General features: G+C 46.6%; 1 protein-coding gene across 1 annotated transcript in view; it reads left to right on the top strand.

Annotated features, from left to right (window-relative positions):
- Positions 1-22,794, top strand: part of LOC146863328 (homeobox protein EMX1) — a 61,628-nt gene that overhangs the window by 15,215 nt on the left and 23,619 nt on the right. Inside the window, exon 2 of the mRNA XM_085642758.1 lies at positions 4,745-4,929. Coding sequence (XP_085498884.1) covers positions 4,745-4,929 — 185 coding nt within the window. The remainder of the gene's footprint in view (positions 1-4,744; positions 4,930-22,794) is intronic.

Raw genomic sequence — 22,794 nt, forward strand, 5'->3', positions numbered from 1 at the left:
ACGCCCCGGATGGAGCTGTTGGTTCTGGGTGTGGACTGCTCTGGTTGAAGCTTCATGGCCTGGTTGGAGCTCTAGGCCTCGACTGGAGCTGTGGTGAGCCCTGGATGAGGCTGTAGGCCCAAAGGGATCTCTAAGCCCGACTGGAGCTGTGGTTAGCCCTGAGTGAAGCTGCAGGCCTAGAGGGATCTCTAAGCCTGAGTGGAGCTGTAGTGAGCCCTGGTTGAAGCTACAGGCCTCAGATGGAGCTCTAAACCCAAGTGGAGCTGTAGTGAGCCCTGGTTGAAGCTACAGGCCTTAGATGGAGCTCGAAGCCCAAGTGGAGCTGTGGTGAGCCCTGGGTAGAGCTGCATGTCCCGGCTGGAGATCTGAGCCGCAGGCGGAGCTGTAATTCGTTCATTGATGGAGCTGTAAACCCCACCCCAGTTGGTGCCGCTCGCCTCTTGGAGCTATAGGCTCCCTCTGGAGGTTCTATTTTTTTGCAGTTTTATATAGGGCGAACTGGCCCCGAAGGCATTGAAGAGCTTCACTCAAGAGCTAGTTACATTACACAAGGTCACTCACTCCTTGTTTGAGGCACCAGGAGATTCAGAGATTTGCCCAGAATCACAGGATGTTGAGCCGACGCCGGGACTCGAACCCGCTTCCCCAGTTTGGAGGCCGCACCCAGCAGTACAGGTTCCCTGCCCGGAGGTGGCCGCGGCATCCGGGGCGGCTCATTAGTCACCGGGGCCTCCTCAGCCGCCCCAGCAGCACCCCTGGCTTCCCCAGACCTGACCCCGACCCCGATGTGAGCCAAAGATAAGGGCCCTTCAAAGGCAGGCTCCTGTGATGTATGCGAGGAGTGAACACCTCCGTTGGCTAATTACAGGGAGTGCTAGGGTGAGGGATGGCAGAAGGGAGGGGGGGGGGGGGAGAGAAGAAGAGGGAGGAAGGGGGCAGAAAAGAGAGGACGGTGCTGGGCTGTAAAGTTGTCTTTAAGAGCCTGCGTTGATGCCAAAGCAGCGTGAGAGCTCCGAGGGTTCATGCCCGTGCTGCTGCTTTCCCTAAAACCAGGGCCACTGGAATTATGTGATTCCGCAGCCCGGCTTTTTCCACATAAATATGGATGTTGCCACATTTACCACACAATCCATCATCGGCTGCATAAGCTGCAAATTAAAAAATAATTGGCTCCTCTAGCTCAATCAGATCAAAGTTTCTGTAAACGTGGCGCGTGGGTTCGCACTCCTGAAAGACCTTCTGCAAATGTTAGCTGGTCATCTCTCGGAAGCTTTCTCTGTATTTGGTTGTTAAACCGGTACTAATGAGGCGACACCCTTGCCCAGACAGTATTTCCAAGTGTAAAAATGACAGAATAATGAAGTAACAGTATCAAAAACGTGCCACATTATGCCGCATAATTTGCCTTTTCTTGCTGGTAATATTTAGTCAACGTGCCGCGTAATGTTGTGCTTCCCAGTCCCCGAATTCGAGTGGCCCTGCCTAAATCCCATACCCTCTTGTGTAACACAGCCTCGGTTCCAGTGCGCTGTCCAGCAATGACACAACATAACACAACGATGCAACCAGTGCGCTGCTGAAAGGAGGAGCGGTGTCGGCTCAGATGCTCTCAACATGTCACAATCTGAGTGCAGTTTAAAGGGTGCGCACTCATGTCTTACGGGCTTAAAATAAACCGACAAAAGGCTTTCCGCTGCCATCTAAGTTATACACTGCTGATTGATTCAGCCATTCATCCTTCCGAGGTCGCTATTCTGAACACCAGGCGCCAACAAATGCAATGAGATGTTCTGCAATAAAATGCGATTTATAGGTTGCGGTGGTATTTAAATATCATTTGTTCTCATGATTTATTAGATTAATGCACTCTCAGTGGCGTTGTATCCACACACAGACACGCGCGCGCGAATTCACCCACCCCCCACACACAATCCCATAGGTTACATTACAGTTACACTGAGGGCCAGGTGGGGTGTAAATGTCACCAGAACCCCAAGACCGCGCCATTGGAGAATAACACAAGTTATCCAATAGGCGACTTTGCATTATTTGTTTTGAAGCAATTTGCACCCAAAATGTTTCCCGAAGAAAAGCGTTTTTTTAAAACAGTTCGTTAAATATTAGATCTGCAGTTTGGTGGTTTAAAATGAAAAGACATATGTATTCTGCCCTTCTGAAGGGGAGCTTTCGGGGGAGGCGCTCTGATGCGCACAATCTAACAGCAGCGGTACGATCTCCTTGACTCTGCCCCTGGGTGCAGCTAACAAAGGGCCCTGATTCCACCCAGCATGTTAAAGTGCTGTTCACTTTCCACGAAGAGAGCCCTGACTGATAAGCTATGGGTGAGGGTGAAGCGCAGCCATGTGGGTTGGGGCCGCCATGAACTCCGTGCATTGCCACGCTTCGACACCAGTGAAACTGGCCATTCCCTACTTAATGGGGCATATTTCACAGCTGTGACATCATGACAGTGAAATAAGGGGTGTGAATCACGACTAGTCAAACAGCCATACAATCAGCTGACACGAAAACATAGCGTGACCCTGCAAACCAAGATGCTGTTGGGATTGAACATGTTCCGTTCCACACATTACATGTTTTTTTTTTTGTAAAACATGTAAAAACACATGACTTTAGTTTTGGTTAAACATTTTAATTTAGGAGAACAATTATTAATTTAAGGAATACGCAACTTTTAGTGAATTACGGGCATCACATCAAAGTAAGTCATATTTCCTATCAATTCTAAAGCTCCTGCAGTAGCGAGCGCGCAGCCACGCGCGTGCACGCACGTAAACACGCTGATGTATGGAATATGGCAGCGGGATTGTTTATTTGCAAGCTTTCCTGGAACCCCGGCCTTGGATTCGAGATACTGCAAGGCAAAGTGGCGGCGCGTCCTCGAGATACTGAAAATAAACAATTCGGCGGGTCTAATTAAGATATCAACTCTTTGTTTCCTTCTAACAAAGAGACTTTTATTCTTGACCTTGCTGCGTGTGTTTGTGCGAGCATATATCTGTCTGTCTCTCGTTTGTGCGAGCATATATCTGTCTGTCTCTCTTACACGTTAAGTACCGTCCCGCACGCTCGTGCGCTCTCTCTACATATATATAGTATTTATGCACACACACACACACACACGCACGCACGCACACAGACACACGCGCACACACACACACACAGATATATATATTAAGAGAGAGTACTTAATGTACACACACGCCCGTGCGCGCGCCCACACACACACAGACTGAGAGCAGTGAACGTATATGCATTATGACCCAATATTACCCGTGTTCCTGAAGGCTGAGCAATTTATATATATTGCCAGAATCCCAAGACGCTTATTTTTGTACATCATATCAGTTATGTATTTCGCATATTACATATTTATATTGGCTAACATGAAAAAGATGGCTTTAGTCAAACAGGAATAAAGTCCGCTTGAGAACAGTAACTGAAAAACATGGGAATCCGGGAAGATCGCAGCAAAAAGGGAACATGTTTGAGAACATTGGTCATAAGGTGGAGTTTTAATTGAAATATGCCTAATGACCCTGCTTGTGGAATCCAGAGGTTTTGAAGCCACTGTCTGCACATTGCAGCTAACAAAGGGCCCTGACTGTAACCAGAATGCTCAGGTTTTATTTCCGGGTCATGACGAGGTTGATTATTAACGTACAAAGGTGATATTCAGAGTGTGGCTTGGGACGGCCGTTAATCAAATTCTTTGTCATGTTTAAGAACTAGTTAGCTGCTGGTAAGGAAACTAGTTTGTCTGAGTCTAGACTTCATATTTGAGAAAATCTACAATGTACACTGCTGACGCTTCTGCAAATTGTAGAAAATAATTCATGTCTATAACATTGTGCCTGTGAAATTAAGGCGAGTTTAAATCACGGATTTTGCGCAATAAACGTAGCCCTGTGGCGAGAATAGGGTTTGTGCGCAGTGGTTATTTGGAGGACAGAGGCCGGCTGAGCCAAGATGGCGGCTCACATCACAGGAGGCCCCGCCCCACTGCGGCCTCCTCGCGCGTCTTAGACCCCACTGGCATTATTGCTTTGCACCTCAATACTGCTGCCTTTTAATGTATTAAAGCACAGCTCGGGGTGTGTTTGCAATGAACATGTGTTCACCGGTGCACTTTCCAGACCCCTCTTCTGGGAGGGGGCGCCCCGTGGGCGTGCCATTGGGTTTCACTGGTGACATGGGGGGTTTCATTCACAACACTGGGTCTGAGAGACCCCTGCTTCTGCATTGGAAAGTGACCAGCGGCTGGTATTTACCCCCTGGTACTCACCCCCTGAAGCCCCCGCACTCTCCCATCCAGCATCTTCCCCTGAAGAAGGAATAACAACCCTTGAGAACATTCCAATTTGTGGAAAAATGATAAATTGCCAAATTAGTATCCTGACATCATACATCACACCAATTTAAGCAAATATAACCCAAGTCACCCTGAGTGACGTGTGATGCTGCTTGTGGTGTCGTGTAGGGTAATAAGCCAGGTCTTGAGGACAAGGTGTGTGGGTGCAGCTGTCAGTAATGGGTGAATTGCAGGGCATTGGGTGTTTCTGATTGGTGCATGAATAGCCATCTGAACACATTGACCTTGATTGGGCAACCATTGGGGGCAGGTGATTGGCGGCTGCTCGCCCAGCCACACCCCCGCGCGCGCCTGCTCGGAGGGTGGCCTCGGGTGCTAGCTCTTGATGGTCTCTGCCTCTATCTCTTGCAGGCAGCGACGTGTCCCAGGACAGCTTGCTGCTCCACGGCCCCTTCGCCAGGAAACCCAAGAGGATCCGGACAGCCTTCTCCCCTTCCCAGCTACTCCGGCTCGAGCGGGCCTTCGAGAAGAACCACTACGTGGTGGGGGCCGAGAGGAAGCAGCTGGCCAGCAGCCTCAGCCTCTCGGAAACACAGGTGAGTCCCTCTCTGGAACTAATGCTGTCTCATCTGTTCTTTCTCTCTACCACCAGGTTTTGTATTGTATTTGTATTTATATAGCTCTTACTATCCCTGACGAGGCGTCGAAGCGCATTTCGGCAAGTAGCACGCTACTCCGGAACCCAAAGATGATAAGTGGTGGATTAGCATAGGGAAATAAGAGTTCGTTTTGAGCGGTGGGCATGAAACTCTGTTAGTTGGGTGTAATAGGAAAAGCACCAGCTACATACTTACATTACGTCACTGCCCCCAGGCGTACCAGTAAAACGCTGCCCACTGTTGGGTGATGGGTGAATCTCCCAGTGTTGGAATGGGACCAAAAATTAACCCGGGCTCCCCAAATATAGTGGCCCACATTTGCAGATGGTGACTTTGTGGAAAACATTCAGGGGCAGATTTACAAGAAACTGACGCATCTGTACAGATGCGTCAGTTCCCTGCACCTCCATACGAAACCCTTGCGCCACCATGGATGCGCCGTATTTACAATACGGCGCACCATGGCACAAGGATTGACAGATACGTCAGAAATTATAATGCATCTGTTGACTCAAAAAGTGACACCTGCTGGCGTTGCTCAGCAATGCCCTACAACAGATAGGAGTCCCAAGTGAAAGGCTTTGCGTCATTCCGTACGCCTGGTCTGAGCAGACGTAAGGATTGTGACGCAGTGAAGGCGCAGAGTGACACAGTGAAGTGTTTGTAAATTTCACTGCATCAGTTCTACATGCCTTCTTGCAGGGGAACGCCCACCCTGCATACATTATACCTGACACAGGTATAATGTTATCCAGGGCTTTACAACGTGACGCATCTCCCTAGATGCATCACGTTGTAAATGGACCTCAATGTGGTGCACTGTTTATGCCGCTGCTGCATCACAAAAAGTGACGCCATAGCGGCGCAAAAGTGTAGCAAGTGGCTTGTAAATCTGCCCCTAGGTTTATGACAGGGTGTTTCACTAAGGTAGGTGTTTTAGAGCTAGTAACAGGAGTACCTTTGGTCAAGATTGAAAATGGCATTATTAAACTGAGACTCACCCACGGGTCACATGACGTTCAGCCTCAGGTTTCAAATCTCCATCTCACTCCCTGAATCTGCTGCTCACCCTTAGGCCCCTCGGCCCGCTCACCCCGAGATCCAAGAATGTCCTTATCACCCTCATCCTTAGCCATCCCCACTTGTCCCTGACCAACAGAACGCCAAACGTCATGCTGACCCTCAGGTCTGGAGATTTACGTTCATCCTCAGGAACCCAGGAGCCTTGCTCACATTCAGACCTTGGGTGATTCGCGCCTCATCGGTTGGTCCTCAAACGACCCACTCACCCTCAAGATCAGTAAAGACATTGCTACCCTGAGACCCCCAAAGGCCCCTGCTCACTTTCACATCTCAAGTCCCCCATTATCTTCTGCAGCTCTTGCTCACAGTCGCGGCTGGCATGACTTGCAGGTGGGGGGGATCGCGTGGGGGTTCACTTGGGCTTCGCATGGGGAGGGTTTAAAAATAAATAATAAAACTTACCTTATTGCGTCCTGCGCCGCCTCCGATCCTGACCGGGTCCTACATTTTCCTGCAGCCTTCCTGCTCTTCCGCCTCCGGCAGGAACAGGAAGAAGGCAGCCTCCCTCCCCCCTCCCCTCCCCTCAGCCAATCACAACGCTGCAATGACAGCGTTGTGATTGGTAAGGATGGTGCCCAGCTGGGGCCTATGGGGAGGCCATTTTCTCTATGTAGGCTGCATGCAGCTTACATAGAAAAAATCCAGAGTGCGCATGACTGGTTTGTCCGGCCCCAGAGGGCCGACCTAACAGTCAGGGCCCAGAGCATTGAGCAAGCCACTCCTCCCTGACCAGCCCACCTCCAACCAGGCATACACTTCTGTTTTCTCGCAGTGCGAGAAGCAGAAACATAAAATGGTATTCAACATACCATTTCATGTTTCTGCTTCTCGTACTGCGAGAGAGCAGTGGGGCTATGCACCTCCGTCCTAATGGGGGAGCCGCCCGTGCTTGCTCACTCTTACCTGGATGGTCCTGGGCACCCTCGGGTCTTTGGGGATTGTGTTCACCATAGTCGTGAGTCTCCAGGAATGTCCGGTTTACCCTCAGCTCCCGTGGTGCTTTACTGGCCCTAAGGGTCTCAGGCTCCAGTGAAACCTCAGAGCTCCAAAGCTTCCGCCTCCCGCAATGTTCCGCGGTGTCGTACTCAGCCGGGGGTCCCAGTAGCCGCCTTCTCTATCTAAATTCCTGAGGTTGCCCCTCAAACTCAGTTCCCCGAGCCTCCCGCTAACCCTCAGTTATCTCTACAGCTCTCGTCAGCTTCAGATGCTTAACTTGTGCCAGTGGATGAAGGTGGTGAGTACTGGCACTTTATTCCCTATCATCAGATTTCGGCCAAGGTCAAGAGAGACAGGCAGAAAAGGAAACAAAACTAAGGAAGACAAAGACCAGAAAACACTGACAAATGAAGAAAGGAGGGATGAAAAAGTATGTGTAAGAGTGAAATAAAGAGACAGGAAGTGTGGAACAGTGGAAGAGGTATGAAGTGGATTCAGGCGTATTCATCCTTGGTAACTAGCCACCTCAGCGTTCAGTCGCACCAGCGGCAAGCTCCTACGAGGAACTTCAAGCCCCGGCAATGATCTTTCTACATGTTTGGCACTGAAAAGTCCCCCTTTGCACATCAACACTGAAGGACGGAATTTGCCTCTCAGGTATGATGAGGCTGGGTCCGTTGGCTTAGTGGACAATTGTGTCCACTGCACAGGTCAGTGCTTGACCTCATGGTTACAGGTTAAAATCCTGGTGGGTCTAACTAAGCCTCTCATTCTTCTGGAGTTGATAAAATGAGTACTATTGAGTTGGGTAACAATAAACATCTGTTATTCAGCGCAAAGACACCCTTGGGTGAACGTGTGCCGTACAATTACACGTTATGTTATTTCATGTTATGTTATGAAGCAGGGCCAGACTGGAAGCCTAAGTCACCCTTGACAAAATTGGTCGAAGCAGCTCCACACTGCAGGAAGTGGACATACGTGGGCTTTCAGCGCCTCCAACTCCCCAGAAAATGCTAGAGTGGCAGAACAGCCACTCAGCCCCATCTTCGAAAAGCTCACTGCCATTGTGGCTGGTGATATCTTCTCATGGCTGGTTTAGTGTTTGCCTGGTAGGAGCAATTTAGACTCTTGCTAAGTTTCAGCATTTTCAGAATGACACAGAGCAGCTAGTTTCTCTGATGAGACACTTTGGTCCTGTCACTGTCACTCTAAGAGTTCTGCCCCGGCGTCTTGTGCACCAAGGAATATTCTCCAAGGCTTTCTGCCGCACAGGATTATTAAAATGCGCCCCCTTTTTTCAAAGGGTGCTTCTCCTGCCTCCCACCATATAGACTTGGGTGATCACCTTCACCCTACTGGAACATTCACCTTTTTATCTGGGTTCCTCACTCTCGGAGTCCCCATTGTGGCTGCAAAGCATTTAAGTTTCCAAGTATGGAAAGAGTACTCTTTTTTCTCTCCAGGAGATGCCAGTCCATTTGACTTTCTGAAAGAGCTTCCATCCTTCTTTTCTGCTCTATTCACTTCCCTGGGCTATTCTTACAAGAGTTTTATGCTCAGCGCATTCGACAACATAGTTACATAGGAGAGATTCGGCAGGCACCGAAATGTACAACTGATCAGTATTTTGTTCTCATAGTAATCAATTACTCTTAAAAGCTTACTCGTGGGAGAGTTTACACTTCCAAACAAGCATTGGCATTTTCAAACAAAGGTTTTCACAAATGCTATTTGCATGTGTAGCATACACAAATGCTATTTATCATGGTGAAGCCTGTCCTATGGGCTTTGCCACTTCTGGGATAAGATGAACAAAAAAGACTACTTCCTGTACTGAACATAAACAACTGATTGTGACAGACAGTAACTACGGTTGGTTGTAATCTTATCAAAAAACAACGAAGGGAGTGAAGAGATATATCAGTCATGGACTCAATCTCAACAAAGAGTCCACTCAGAATTTACAAGATAAAGTGCTAACCTTCCAAAAAGTGACTATACCCAACAATGCCTGCCCATTCGACGGAGCCACGGGCAGGTATTGTTCTATGGGTGAGAGAGATGCTTTGATGAATGTTTGACTACAAGCACTCCTCCCCTCCCGTGTTGATGCTCACGGGGTCCAATTAGAAAACCTATAAAATTGTCAAAAATAAGAATATGTATATTCGCTCTATTAAAGAATATTACCAAGTAGGTATCGAACGAATGTCTTGCACAGGAGTATATTAATCCGACACACCTAATAGGCTAACAGCACCAGGTATTAGTCAGAGTGGTAACAGGGATCACTGTATTTGGTCCTGAAGAAGAAGCTTAGGGGTAGGCTTCGAAACATGTCGACCAGCGAGAGAGCTGCTCAATAAAGTTTTTTTCCCTCCTTCTTTCCCCGTTTTTTTTAATCCATACCAGCTATAGGGAGCATTAAAATTTAGTTTTTCCAAAAAGCCAGGTATTTTTTAAACTCACTCATTCCTGAGCCTTCCACTCTCACACCAATACACATAGTTTACTTCACTTTAAAGTGCTCCCATGTATTCGTCGGTCGTAGCACACCCCGTCCCGCAGCGGGGCGGGAAGAACCCAATTATGAAGCATGCCACCAAGGGACCTTTTGGTGGGTGAGGGTTATTTAAAGAAACTTTATTGCTTTCCCATGCTAGTAACCAAACGGTTCACTTGGGTTTTGTCACTTTTAGGAAGGTTAGCACTTTATTTTGTAAATTCTGAGTGGACTTTTTGGTTGTAATCTTTACATGTAAACAAGGTTCTGAGTCATTCCAATGGAATAACATCAACAAAGGTGGAAGGATACACCTAAAAGCTAGTAGTAAGAGGTGAGAGGGTAATGTGCCTCGTTCTTCCATCCAACTCATTGGCGATGTGTTGTGGCTGTTGGGAAACTTAGTAATGATGAGCTGGTTTTTGGCTTGAGTCCTGTTTTTTGCTGGTGAGCGACTTTTGGTCATTGTTTATGTCTTCTGCTGTGTTCCGCGCCAACTTTGTTCTTCTTTTTAATTGTGGGTTTCAACTATTTTAAGGCTGTTAGCTGAAACAATAACTAAAAATGAATTAAAACTGAATAGGTGACAACATTTGAACACATTTCGATCTATAATTTTATTCTACATATTTCCACCCAGTGGTGTTTTTCAGAGGGAATAGTTTTCTTCAATATACATTGCTTTTTCGGAACTTATCAGCTTAATAACCAGAAGGAATTTACACTTAGGAGCAGGTTGGCCACAAAGCAGCCAAAGACACTGGCCAGTGTAGATCACCTAGAAAGAACAGATTCCCAGGTCTTCTGTGGGTGGAATCCTGCATGAGCTGCTCAGTGGGTTTAGTGCCATGGAAAATCAGAGCGGTGAAACAAATCACAATGCTGTTCCTGCCTGGCTCTTTCCTACTGTGACCACCGTCCACCCCGGATGGTTGAGCAGCATCGAATCATTATTTTAATACACCCACGTATGCTTTCCTCACAGCCACGCCCCTCTGGTGCCAATTTCAAATGCTGTAGCTATTGTCATTTGCCTAGAGAGAGTAGGATACAACACCCACACATATCTACACATGACGACTGTGATGGAGCCTCAGAAATAGGTGGAAGTTAACCCGCAAACCCAACAGTGCTAAGAGCCCATGCTAATGTCATAATGTGCGCTACACAAATGCCGCTATCATAACACATACTATAATAAGACACAACATAACAAAGGAACAACGCGAGGCGGGGGTGTGCCACTGCTGGCTTTGAGATCAGCTGAACTCCAGGCCCATCATTATGTTACTTGCCGCCCTGTGTTGGTTTCATTGAGTCAGAGTATATACGCCTGCACATTCTGGGCCTCATTTACAAGCCCATTGCGCCGTCGAGGCATGACTTTTTTGACACACTGGCCACACAGTGTGCCTACCCCCCTATTTACAAGGCCCCATAAAGTCACCCTGTGTGACTTTTCATGGCCTTGTAAATAAGGGCATCTTTCATGCATTACTCTGTGTGAAAGGGGCGTCCCATGTGTGTTTCTGTGGGTGTTCCCAAGCAACATCCATGGAGCCTGACACAATCCCAGATTTACAAAGTTTTGTAAAGCTGCGAATGCATCAGAATCCTACAGCTCGCCAGGGGAGGCGTAGGAGTGGCGCAGTGAGGAGAAATACTTTTATTTCTCCTCTTTTTTTTACTCTTTCTCTGCATGCTGCAGAGGAAAAGGCAATCAATGATGGTTTTTGTGCAGGAAGGTGTCCCTTCCTGCACAAAAATAATCATCCCCGCAATGTAGGCACCCTTGCAAAATGACGCAAGGGTGTCTGCGCTGGTGCATGGCAGCCAATTGTGCTCCAGCGCAGGGCAAAGCGCACGGATGTATTGCATTGTTGTTAATATGTTAGTTGCACTGCCCCATTCGGGGTGGTGTCCCTCTATGCGCACAGCACTATGGGGTAACGAAGTTACCAATCTTCACAAGCATGAGTTTGAGTCAAAAGTTCATTTATTCATAATGAAAAGTATGTTGCCATATTGTAAACTTCAAATGTTAAGTCACAACGATATCAACGGATATCCTCTATGCATTTCGGGTAAAACCCTTCATCAGGAGGAATCCTGTAACAGAAATAGGAGAACATGTTGCTAATCCCCTTAAAATACAATAATTAAACAAAGCATACAAAAGAGTAAATGACATTGCCCTTCCGTGAAAGGTCAAAATTAAACTAAATAGTGTTACTCGAAAGAGTATATGTAACAGTGTTGCAGTAAAAAATGAAACGAGAAGAAGCACAGTAACGGTGAAACTTGAGAGATAATAACGGTGAGAAGTGAAAAATAAAATACAAGTAAACTTGGATGGTGAGAGACACCACGCGTTGTGATGCGACAGTGAATTCAACATATATGCGAAAAAATCAAGCTTAGAATGAACCTGGGTCAAACACAGGTGCATGAGTAAATACGTGAAACTGCGTGTGTAAAGTTGTGCGTTTGAAGCGCTGGGGTGAACGCTTAAAATAGTGCTCAAGCGTTGTAAACAGGCTAATAAACGTGATAAGATCAAAGGAACAGGGTCAAAGGAATCCGGGTTAGAAAAGAAAATTACCTCGATTCGTTGGTGAAACGGGCATGGTGAAATTGTGCCGATCCGGAAGATCGTGAATTGTAACGGTCACCATGTTAAATAGGAAATTGAGTGATAAACAAAAAAAGAGGACTCAAAGTGCGGCGGCCATCTTAAAGATGCAAAGTGTGTTAGTAGTTGTACTATTTATCGGCAAATGTGACCCAAAGAAAAAAGCAAGAGATTTGTGTGATAACAAAGGTTTACCAAAAAGGGAATGTTGAAATGAAAGACATGTCGGAAACAATAAAGTTAGGAAAGTAAATAAAGTTTATCAACTTATTTCACCATGCCCGTTTCACCAACGAATCGAGGTAATTTTCTTTTCTAACCCGGATTCCTTTGACCCTGTTCCTTTGATCTTATCACGTTTATTAGCCTGTTTACAACGCTTGAGCACTATTTTAAGCGTTCACCCCAGCGCTTCAAACGCACAACTTTACACACGCAGTTTCACGTATTTACTCATGCACCTGTGTTTGACCCAGGTTCATTCTAAGCTTGATTTTTTCGCATATATGTTGAATTCACTGTCGCATCACAACGCGTGGTGTCTCTCACCATCCAAGTTTACTTGTATTTTATTTTTCACTTCTCACCGTTATTATCTCTCAAGTTTCACCGTTACTGTGCTTCTTCTCGTTTCATTTTTTACTGCAACACTGTTACATATACTCTTTCGAGTAACACTATTTAGTTTAATTTTGACCTTTCACGGAAGGGCAATGTCATTTACTCTTTTGTATGCTTTGTTTAATTATTGTATTTTAAGGGGATTAGCAACATGTTCTCCTATTTCTGTTACAGGATTCCTCCTGATGAAGGGTTTTACCCGAAATGCATAGAGGATATCCGTTGATATCGTTGTGACTTAACATTTGAAGTTTACAATATGGCAACATACTTTTCATTATGAATAAATGAACTTTTGACTCAAACTCATGCTTGTGAAGATTGGTAACTTCGTTACCCCATAGTGCTGTGCGCATAGAGGGACACCACCCCGAATGGGGCAGTGCAACTAACATTCATCTACCGACCTAGGTTCAGGGGTCGCTCCTCTAGCTGCACGCTAATTACCTGCTAAGGATTTAACTAATTTTTTGACAAACAATTGGTGTGCGTGATATCTATCTCTTGACTATTGTTGTTAATATGACACATTCCTGTGCTATTAAAATGACGCAACTCAGCGCAGCAAAATGGTGTGTGCCGCCGCGCTGCGTAATTTTTTTGTAAATAATGCCTATTATCTGCATGTCTCCCTGTGTGGGATTTACAAGTTGAGGACCACTTCTGTTTTAAGGACAGTTCTTTCTGATGCTGACTAAGCTGGTGTCGCTTGTGGTGTTTGTAGAGATAAATGCAACACTGTAGCTGGTCTTAACAGGGAGATGCCTTCTTCTTCAGCTGGGCATTGCGCAAAACATCTATTCATTGTGAATAAAATATTGAATTGTTCTTTCATAAGCTTTCTTGTTTCGAATGCCACTTACAATTCAATAACAATTCACCGATTTTTGAGCTTGTAGCTTCGGGTCCATTAAGCCTTCCTGAAGAGAACCACAGGAATATGTATTGTTTTGGGACAGAGATATTTGTGTGCATGCACCGTTCTAAATGTTCCTTGGGAGTCGGTTTACAAATGAGTGCTGTGAACAAGTGCTTAATTTGAGACGGTGGTTGCAGGTGGGGCCCATTGGCACTCATGTTGGGGACCTGCACCAATTGCTCCTTTTCAGACTTTGACCCAGAGCAAGAAGAAAATCCTCAAAATGGGTAAAGAAAGAGAAAATAATAAATCAATGACAAAGGTAAAGGTAAAAAGAAGTGATGGAAAAGAACACGAATGAGTGACATAAAGGGGCAGTAAGTGTCTGAGGTGGACGAAAAAGGCATGAGGTGGAATCAACATTGTCTCACTGGTATTTGGGCCCGCCCGCGGCATTCGGTAGCACTAGCCGCGGGTTTCTGAGCGAAACGTTGAGCCCCGGCACTCGTTCTTTTACAAATTAAGCTGTGTACAGTGTACCATGTCTTGTATCCGAGGCGCCCCTCCCTCCCGATTCATTCACTAATCAATACCCTGTTCGGGTCTTTTTGAAACCCAAGGAGCAGTCATTGTCGAGTTCTGTGAGTTCACCACTAGATGGCGCAAGTCCTAAAAGAAAGAAAACAAAGGCGCCCTGTACACAGCTAACAGAAGAAACAGGACTGGCCAAGAGGAGGCTCTGAAGGCCTCTACGTACCACTCCCAGTCCTAAAGTTATCATCCATGAGCCAACTCTATGCCTGGTACCCTTCCGTGCCGACCCAGCACCGGAGCCCACGCCTAGAAGCACATGCCCCCTACCTAGCGCCCACACTCCAGAACGAGTGACCTGTGTGACGTCATGTGTATGCTGGGGCTCCGATAGTTACTCCTCCTGTATATCCCTTCCGCCTCCTTTGTCTGTCTCCTCCCTCCCAAGATGCTGCGCTTCCTTGCTCCATCACCAACCCCTACCCACGCCTTCCCACAATGACGCAGATGGAAGGAAGTCTACAAAAGCGAGCCCTGACACCGAGCACAGAGAGGTCCCCTTAGAGCGGGTCACAGGCTCTTGGCCCTGCACCCCTCATGACGTGGTCCTGCACCGGGAGAAGCACCAGGCCCAACCCTCTCACATGACCCTAGGATATCACCCCTGCCACTACAAGAACTCCACCCCTTACCTGCAGCACCCACCTGCAATGCATCCGCCATGTAAGAGGATGAACCGAAGCACAGCAGCTCCTGCCTTGCACCAGCCTAGGGCTGCAAAGCACATTCTATTGCTCCAGGTATCTATGCAAGGACCCTGCCTCCTGCCTGCAGCTTCAGCTTCAGGGCACCATCTCCAGTGGGCCCACTGGCTGGGACCTTGGAGCTGAACCTGACATGCCTTTTTGGAGCCAGATCCCTTTTTTTATGTTCATGAACAAACCATGGTGATGACCCCTGGGCGTCCATGACCTTTGAGCCGCCATTGGTTGGTGAGATGTTACAGGCTCCAAGGATGATAGGAAAGTGCCATCGAGTCTTTTATATTTTTTTTCATGCTTGGATGCCCAACAATCAAACCCCCAAAATCACACCGAGCTGTTCTTGGTGGGCGGGATCCGTCCCTTCTCTCCAGGCACTCCAGATGCCACAGCAGCCTTTGATATCTGCCCTTCCCTGACTCTTGGCCTCTTTCACACACATCTGTACGTACCTTCTCTAGTGCACTGACGCACGCCCAAGGCCCGATCTCAACTAGCCCAAGAGGGTTCCTCCATAGCCTGTTTCCAAGAGTCCTACCTCAGAGGCGTTCGCTCAGGGTTACCTGCCTCTGCATTTAATGAAAGCTGTGTCACCCACGCCTATAATGGACAGACCTATACATTGCACACTCCATCATCAACATCCCTGTCGCTGATAAAGCTATCCGATGCTTGGCCCGTGGAAGATGACACCTGTGCTATTCTCAGGAACCCTCAAGTTTCAGGCCTTGACTCAAATCTTAGACAGATTTGACCTCGAGCACTTTATCCTTTTTGATCTCCTTGCCAGACTCTTCCCCCACTTATAGACATAGTTGTGCCCCGTGCTTGACCCGCCTTCCTGTTATTGATCAGCCTGCTTACAGCCTTTCAGGACAATCGACAATCCTGCTTTGGCAGATTCCGGATAGTTCTACTGAACCTCAATAAGGAACCAAGATGGCGACCATTAGATGTCAACATTCTGAATCCAAGATGTGTGCATGTGGGATGCATGGGTCTTGGTGGAAGGCTGCAGCCTGCTGGCATCTGCTCTGGTTTTCACAAATCAAGTTGAGTGTGCCTACTCCTTCCAGGTGAACACAGCGTAACAAATGTACATGCCTCCTAGCGGTACGATTCGACAAATCTCCTGTCCCTGCGGACCCTGTTAGTTCTTTGTTTATTGCAACCTATCGTCTTATTTATGTTTACTTGTCGTAATACAAAAGTTAGTCCCAGGGTCCCTTAGATGCACTGATATGCCTGCACTGTCCCCACTAAGACAAGCCTGATCATGAAGCTTTCAAACTCCCTCTCCAACTGGTCTCCACCTGCATTTTCTGAGAGTCTTGGCGGGTCTACTCCTTGTTTTCAGAAGGCTCAGGTTCAAAGGTCAGGCATATCTTCAAGTCAGAGAACCTTATCTCCTCTATACTACCCTTGATTGCCTACAGTGGTCACCAGCGGTCACTTCCAATGCATGAAAGACTGCGATGGTGCAGCTGTGCCGATCTAGCAGAATCTGACACTATGGAACACAAGATGCAGCGACTTGACAGTGTGATTTCCCTTTAAGTGGATCGCTTTTGCCTTCAAAGGCCAACGGCAATGCCTACTACACCACCTGGGGTTCAAAGACCAGCAAGAGTCCTTACAACACTGCCTAAGATTTACAGACCCCTACTACACCACCTGGGATTCAAAGACCAGCGAGAGTCCTTACTACACTGCCTAAGGTTTACAGACCCCTACTACACCGCCTGGGGTTCAAAGACCAGCGAGAGTCCCTACTACACTGCCTAAGATTTACAGACCCCTACAACACCGCCTGGGGTTCAAACGCCTGCGAGAGTCCTTACAACACTGCCTAAGATTTACAGACCCCTACTACACCGCCTGGGGTTCAAAGACCAGCAAGAGTCCTTACTACACTGCCTAAGATTTACAGACCCCTACAACACCGCCTGGGGTTCAAACGCCTGCGAGAGTCCTTACAACACTGCCTAAGATTTGCAGACCCCTACTACACCGCCTGGGGTTCAAAGACCAGCAAGAGTCCTTACTACACTGCCTAAGATTTACAGACCCCTACAACACCGCCTGGGGTTCAAACGCCAGCGAGAGTCCTTACAACACTGCCTAAAATTTACAGACCCCTACTACACCGCCTGGGGTTCAAAGACCAGCAAGAGTCCTTACTACACTGCCTAAGATTTACAGACCCCTACTACACCGCCTGGGGTTCTAAGACCAACAAGAGTCCTTACTACACTGCCTAAGATTTACAGACCCCTACTACACCGCCTGGGGTTCAAAGACCAGCGGGAGTCCTTACTACACTGCCTAAGATTTACAGACCCCTACTACACCACCTGGGGTTCAAAGACCAGCGAGAGTCCTTACTACACTGCCTAAGATTTACAGACCCTACTACACCACCTGGGGTTCAAAGACCAGCGAGAGTCCTTACTACACTGCCTAAGATTTACAGACCCCTACTACACCACCTGGGATTCAAAGACCAGCGAGAGTCCTTACTACACTGCCTAAGATTTACAGACCCCCTACTACACCGCCTGGGGTTCAAAGACCAGCGAAAGTCCTTACTACACTGCCTAAGGTTTACAGGCCCCTACTACACCAACTGGGATTCAAAGACCAGTGAGAGTCCTTACTACACTGCCTAAGATTTACAGATCCCTACTACACGCCTGGGGTTCAAAGACCAGCGAGAGTCCTTACTACACTGCCTAAGATTTACAGACCCCTACTACACCACCTGGGGTTCAAAGACCAGCGAGAGTCCTTACTACACTGCCTAAGATTTACAGGCCCCTACTACACCACCTGGGGTTCAAAGACCAGCGAGAGTCCTTACTACACTGCCTAAGATTTACAGGCCCCTACTACACCGCCTGGGGTACAAAGACCAGCAAGAGTCCTTACTACACTGCCTAAGATTTACAGACCCCTACTAAACCACCTGGCGTTCAAAGACCAGCAAGAGTCCTTACTACACTGCCTAAGATTTACAGGCCCCTACTACACCGCCTGGGGTTCGAAGACCAGTGAGAGTCCTTACTACACTGCCTAAGAGTAACAGGCCCCTACTACACCGCCTGGGGTACAAAGACCAGCGAGAGTCCTTACTACACTGCCTAAGATTAACAGGCCCCTACTACACCGCCTGGGGTTCAAAGACCAGCAAGAGTCCTTACTACACTGCCTAAGATTAACAGACCCCCTACTACACCGCCTGGGGTTCAAAGACCAGAGAGAGTCCTTACTACACTGCCTAAGGTTTACAGACCCCTACTACACCACCTGGGGTTCAAAGACCAGCGAGAGTCCTTACTACACTGCCTAAGATTTACAGACCCCTACTACACCACCTGGGGTTCAAAGACAAATGGTGGTCCCTATCACACTGTATGGCGTTCAAAGATCAATGGCGGCCCCTACTACACTGCCTGGGTTCAAAGGTCAATGGCGGCCCCTACTACATTGCTTGGTTTCAAAGGTCAATGGTGGTCCCTGCTACACTGTTTGGGGTTCAAAGCCCAATGGTGGCCCCTACTACACTGCCTGGGTTCAAAGGTCAATGGCAGTCCCTACAAATTTGCAGACATTTAATCTAAACAGAACCTGTGCATGGGTCCTAACTCTGTGCTCCATTACGGTGCCCTGATCACTCAAACTCTCTGTGTAGTGCCCAGAGGTCCTTGTGCTTAGGTCGGCACTATACAAATAACGTCACCACTTAAATGAATAAATTGATTCTCCTACAAATCTGGCGTGGACGCTGCCCTCTGGGACCTGGTCTGAGAAGCCCTCCAGACCTAGAACTACTGGGCACTGCCTAATCTGACGCACTCACCACTTGTGTTAAGGCTGCACAGTTATTACCTTATGTTATATGTTGTGTTAGTTGTTACCACCCAAAGAAAAGCTAGTGGTAAACCACAATGAAAAGCTATCAGTAAAACACAATGCGGAGCATGTGGTAAAAAACTATAAATAGCGGTGGTAAAACACAATAAAAGCAGGTGGTAAAACACAATAAAATAACTAGTGGTAACACACAATAAATAGAGGCGGTAAAACACAATGAAAGAACTGGTGGTAAAACACAATAAATAGAGACGGTAACACACAATGAAAGAAGTGGTGGTAAAACACAATGCAAAGCTCGTGGTAAAGCACAATAAATAAAGGTGGCGGAACACAATAAAAGAACTGGTTGTACAAGACAGTAAGAGCTAGTGGTAAAACACAACAAAAAGTTGGTGGTACACCACAGTGAAAAGCTAGGGTAAACTACAGTGCAAATGTGGTAGTAAAACACATTAGAAATCCATAGGTAAAATACAATAAGGAACTGGTGGTAAAACCAGTGCTTGAAATGGAAAAATGAAAGTGCAGGTACTCTGTGACCAGAGTACCTGCTTGTTTCTGAAAAGAGCTCGTTTTCTCCAATTAAAAGTATTATGTTTCTCTTGAGAAGTGCAGGTATTCTCACCCTCAAAAGAAAAAAGTGCCAGTACTCTATACCAGACAGTACCGCTCCATTTAAAGCATTGGATAAAACCCAATAAAAACTGTAGTAAAACACAGTGAAAATCTGGTGGTAAAACACAATAATAACTGGCAGTTGAAACAGTAAAAGCTGGTGGCAAAACACAAAAAAGGCTGGTGGTAAAACAGTGCAAATCTGCAGGTAACACTCAATAAAAAAAACTGGTGGTAATGCATAGTAAAACTGGTGGTAAAACAGTGAAAAGCTAGGTAAAGCACAATGCAAAGGTAGTGGTAAAACACAATAAAAACTGGTGGTAATGCATAGTAAAACTGGTGGTAAAACAGTGAAAAGCTAGGTAAAGCACAATGCAAAGGTAATGGTAAAACACAATAAAAAACGGGTGGTAATGCATAGTAAAACTGGTGGTAAAACAGTGAAAAGCTAGGTAAAGCACAAAGCAAAGGTAGTGGTAAAACACAATAAAAAACTGGTGGTCATGCATAGTAAAACATGGTGGTAAAACAGTGAAAAGCTAGGTAAAGCACAATGCATAGGTAGTGGTAAAACACAATAAAAAACTGGTGGTCATGTATAGTAAAACATGGTGGTAAAACAGTGAAAAGCTAGGTAAAGCACAATGCAAAGGTAATGGTAAAACACAATAAAAACTGGTGGTAATGCATAGTAAAACTGGTGGTAAAACAGTGAAAAGCTAGGTAAAGCACAATGCAAAGGTAATGGTAAAACACAATAAAAAACTGGTGGTAATGCATAGTAAAACTGGTGGTAAAACAGTGAAAAGCTAGGTAAAGCACAATGCAAAGGTAGTGGTAAAACACAATAAAAAACTGGTGGTAATGCATAGTAAAACTGGTGGTAAAACAGTGAAAAGCTAGGTAAAGAACAATGCAAAGGTAGTGGTAAAACACAATAAAAAACTGGTGGTAATGCATAGTAAAACTGGTGGTAAAACAGTGAAAAGCTAGGTAAAGCACAACGCAAAGGTAGTGGTAAAACACAATAAAAAACTGGTGGATAAAACACAGTAAAATCAGTGGCAAAACACAACAAAAATCTGGTGTTAAAACACAATAAAAAGCTGGTGGTAAAACACAGAAAAAAGCTAGTTGTAAAAAACGATGCAAAGCTGGAGGTAAAACACAATACAAATCTGGTGCTAAACAATGTAAAGATGGTGATAAGATGTTAAAAATCTGTTGGTAAAAGACAGCAAAAGCTGGTGGTGACACTAGGGGGCATATTTACAAGCCCCCATCGCCACAGAAACGTCACTTTTTATGATGTTCCTGTGGTGATAAACCCTTTGCCTTATTTTCAAGGCGACGTTACGGCATTTAACGTGGCTTAACGCCACCTTGCAAATAAGGCCCCTTTCCCGCTACACAATTTGCGTGAAAGGGGCGTGCAATGGGTGTAGCGGTGGACGTTTACCACAATACCAATTGATGTTGACGCTGCCTCCATATTTACAAGGGTGGCGTAAATAGGAGGCAGCGCCAAAATTAAGACCAGAGAGAACCTGGTCTTAACATGGCGAAACGAGGAGAAATGCTTAATAGAAACACATAGAAACAGCAAAACTCCATGCATGATTGTTTATGTGCAGGAAGAATCATATAAAAAATGATGATTTGCAAGTTTTATGTGTGCTGCACAATGCAGCACACATAGAAATTACAAATCACCATTAGTGATTGTTTATCTGCAGGAAGGGACACTCTCCTGCACATGAACAAGCATTGCCTCAACCAACTGAGCAAATAAATAAATAAATAAATAAATAAATAAATAAAACAATTTACCTTGCGCGCGCTGCATCACCGAGTTGGCGATGCAGCGCACGCAAGGTAAATAGTTTTATATATTTATTTATTTAGTTTACTCCGTTTCACCGAAAGTCGGAGTCCACTACCCCTCAACCCTGCCCCTCCCCCGCCTGCCCCACTACCCCGCAGCCCTCCCTCGGCAAGCCGCCACTGCCCTCACTATGCTGAAAGACTGCCCGTATTGGCACTAGGCAGCTAGATTTAGTGCCAGCGCTAGGGAAAATGCAGGTGTAGCCGCAATCTTGTGAATCTAGCGCTTCCCTGCGTTTTCAGAATGACAGAGCGCGGCGTTAGCAACGTTTGCTTGAGGCCACCCTTCGCCATTCCCTTTTTGAATATGCCTCCTACGTGCAGAATACAAGGTTGTGAAAATGTGCACCAGTGCAAAGGCGTGCGCCAATGTCTTTAGACTAGAGTCATGTTTTCACAGCTGCACGACCCTACATTATGGCGGGAATGTTTTCAATATCTCGTCAACATGGAGCAGTGTCGAGAGGCCAGAGGGATTGGAGTAGGGCCCCCTGGTCCATAGAGAACGAGGGGCCTTTCTCTAGGTGAGCAGCGCCCCATCTCCACGCAGCCGCCCCCCCCCACTCTGAACCCCCCCTCCCCGCCACACTCCTCCATCCCCCAAACACCACCACCGCCGATTTATCAGGAACGCTTTTAGTTGCATTCGTCAAAACAACATTTGCCCAGGACGAGCTTAATTAAAACACTTGCTAGGAAAGTTGTCTTTTCTATTACTGACAGGGACACAAATTAAAACACAGAGTGGTGTGCTATGACAACAGGAGATGTCAAATTAAACCCATAATTATACAATCAAACACTCTGGAGTAGACGCTGCCTTTAAGAAGAAGCAACGAGGCTGCCTTTTTCACACATTTTGCATTGGTAATAACATTTCAAATGAGGGTTAAATTCTGGGTCACGTTGTGTAGCGGTTATTTCAACATTACTTATAAAGTGATTAAATACGTCTCGTTCAGCAACAGTCGGGCGCGTGTTACGTGACGAGTGGCCCATCCAATGGGTGAGTGCGTCAACATGCCAGCAGCTATTTGTCTGTGAGCGCGCACGTGCTGTGTGTGTCTGTCTACATGGCGCGGGTGGTTGCGCGGGAGCATTTGTGTGCCGGTGTGCATGTGCCAGTCTGTGTCTGTATGTGGTGCTTGCGTGCGCTTAGCCTGTGTTTTGTTTTTGAGGCCGCTGGCACGTTAGTTTTTGCTGTACTAGGCCATGCACACCCGCGTGAAGTTCATCACTGGGTTATATTTGAGCGAGAGACTGGTTGTGTGTGTCTGTGTGCGTACATACGTGTGTGTGTGTGCACAAGTGATTCATTGTCCGAGCACGGTTGTGTGCTTTCCCTGTGGTTATCTGTTCGTGTGGGTTTACGCGCACGTGCCTGCGTGTGGTACCCCTTTGTTGTTTACAGTGCTTCCATTTTGTGTGTGTGTTTTTATGGTGTATATTTGGTGTGTGTTTGTATGTCTATAAGGGAGAAACAAATTATATCCAT

Source organism: Triturus cristatus, chromosome 2_2, assembly GCF_964204655.1.
Source record: "Triturus cristatus chromosome 2_2, aTriCri1.1, whole genome shotgun sequence".
NCBI lineage: Eukaryota > Metazoa > Chordata > Amphibia > Caudata > Salamandridae > Triturus > Triturus cristatus.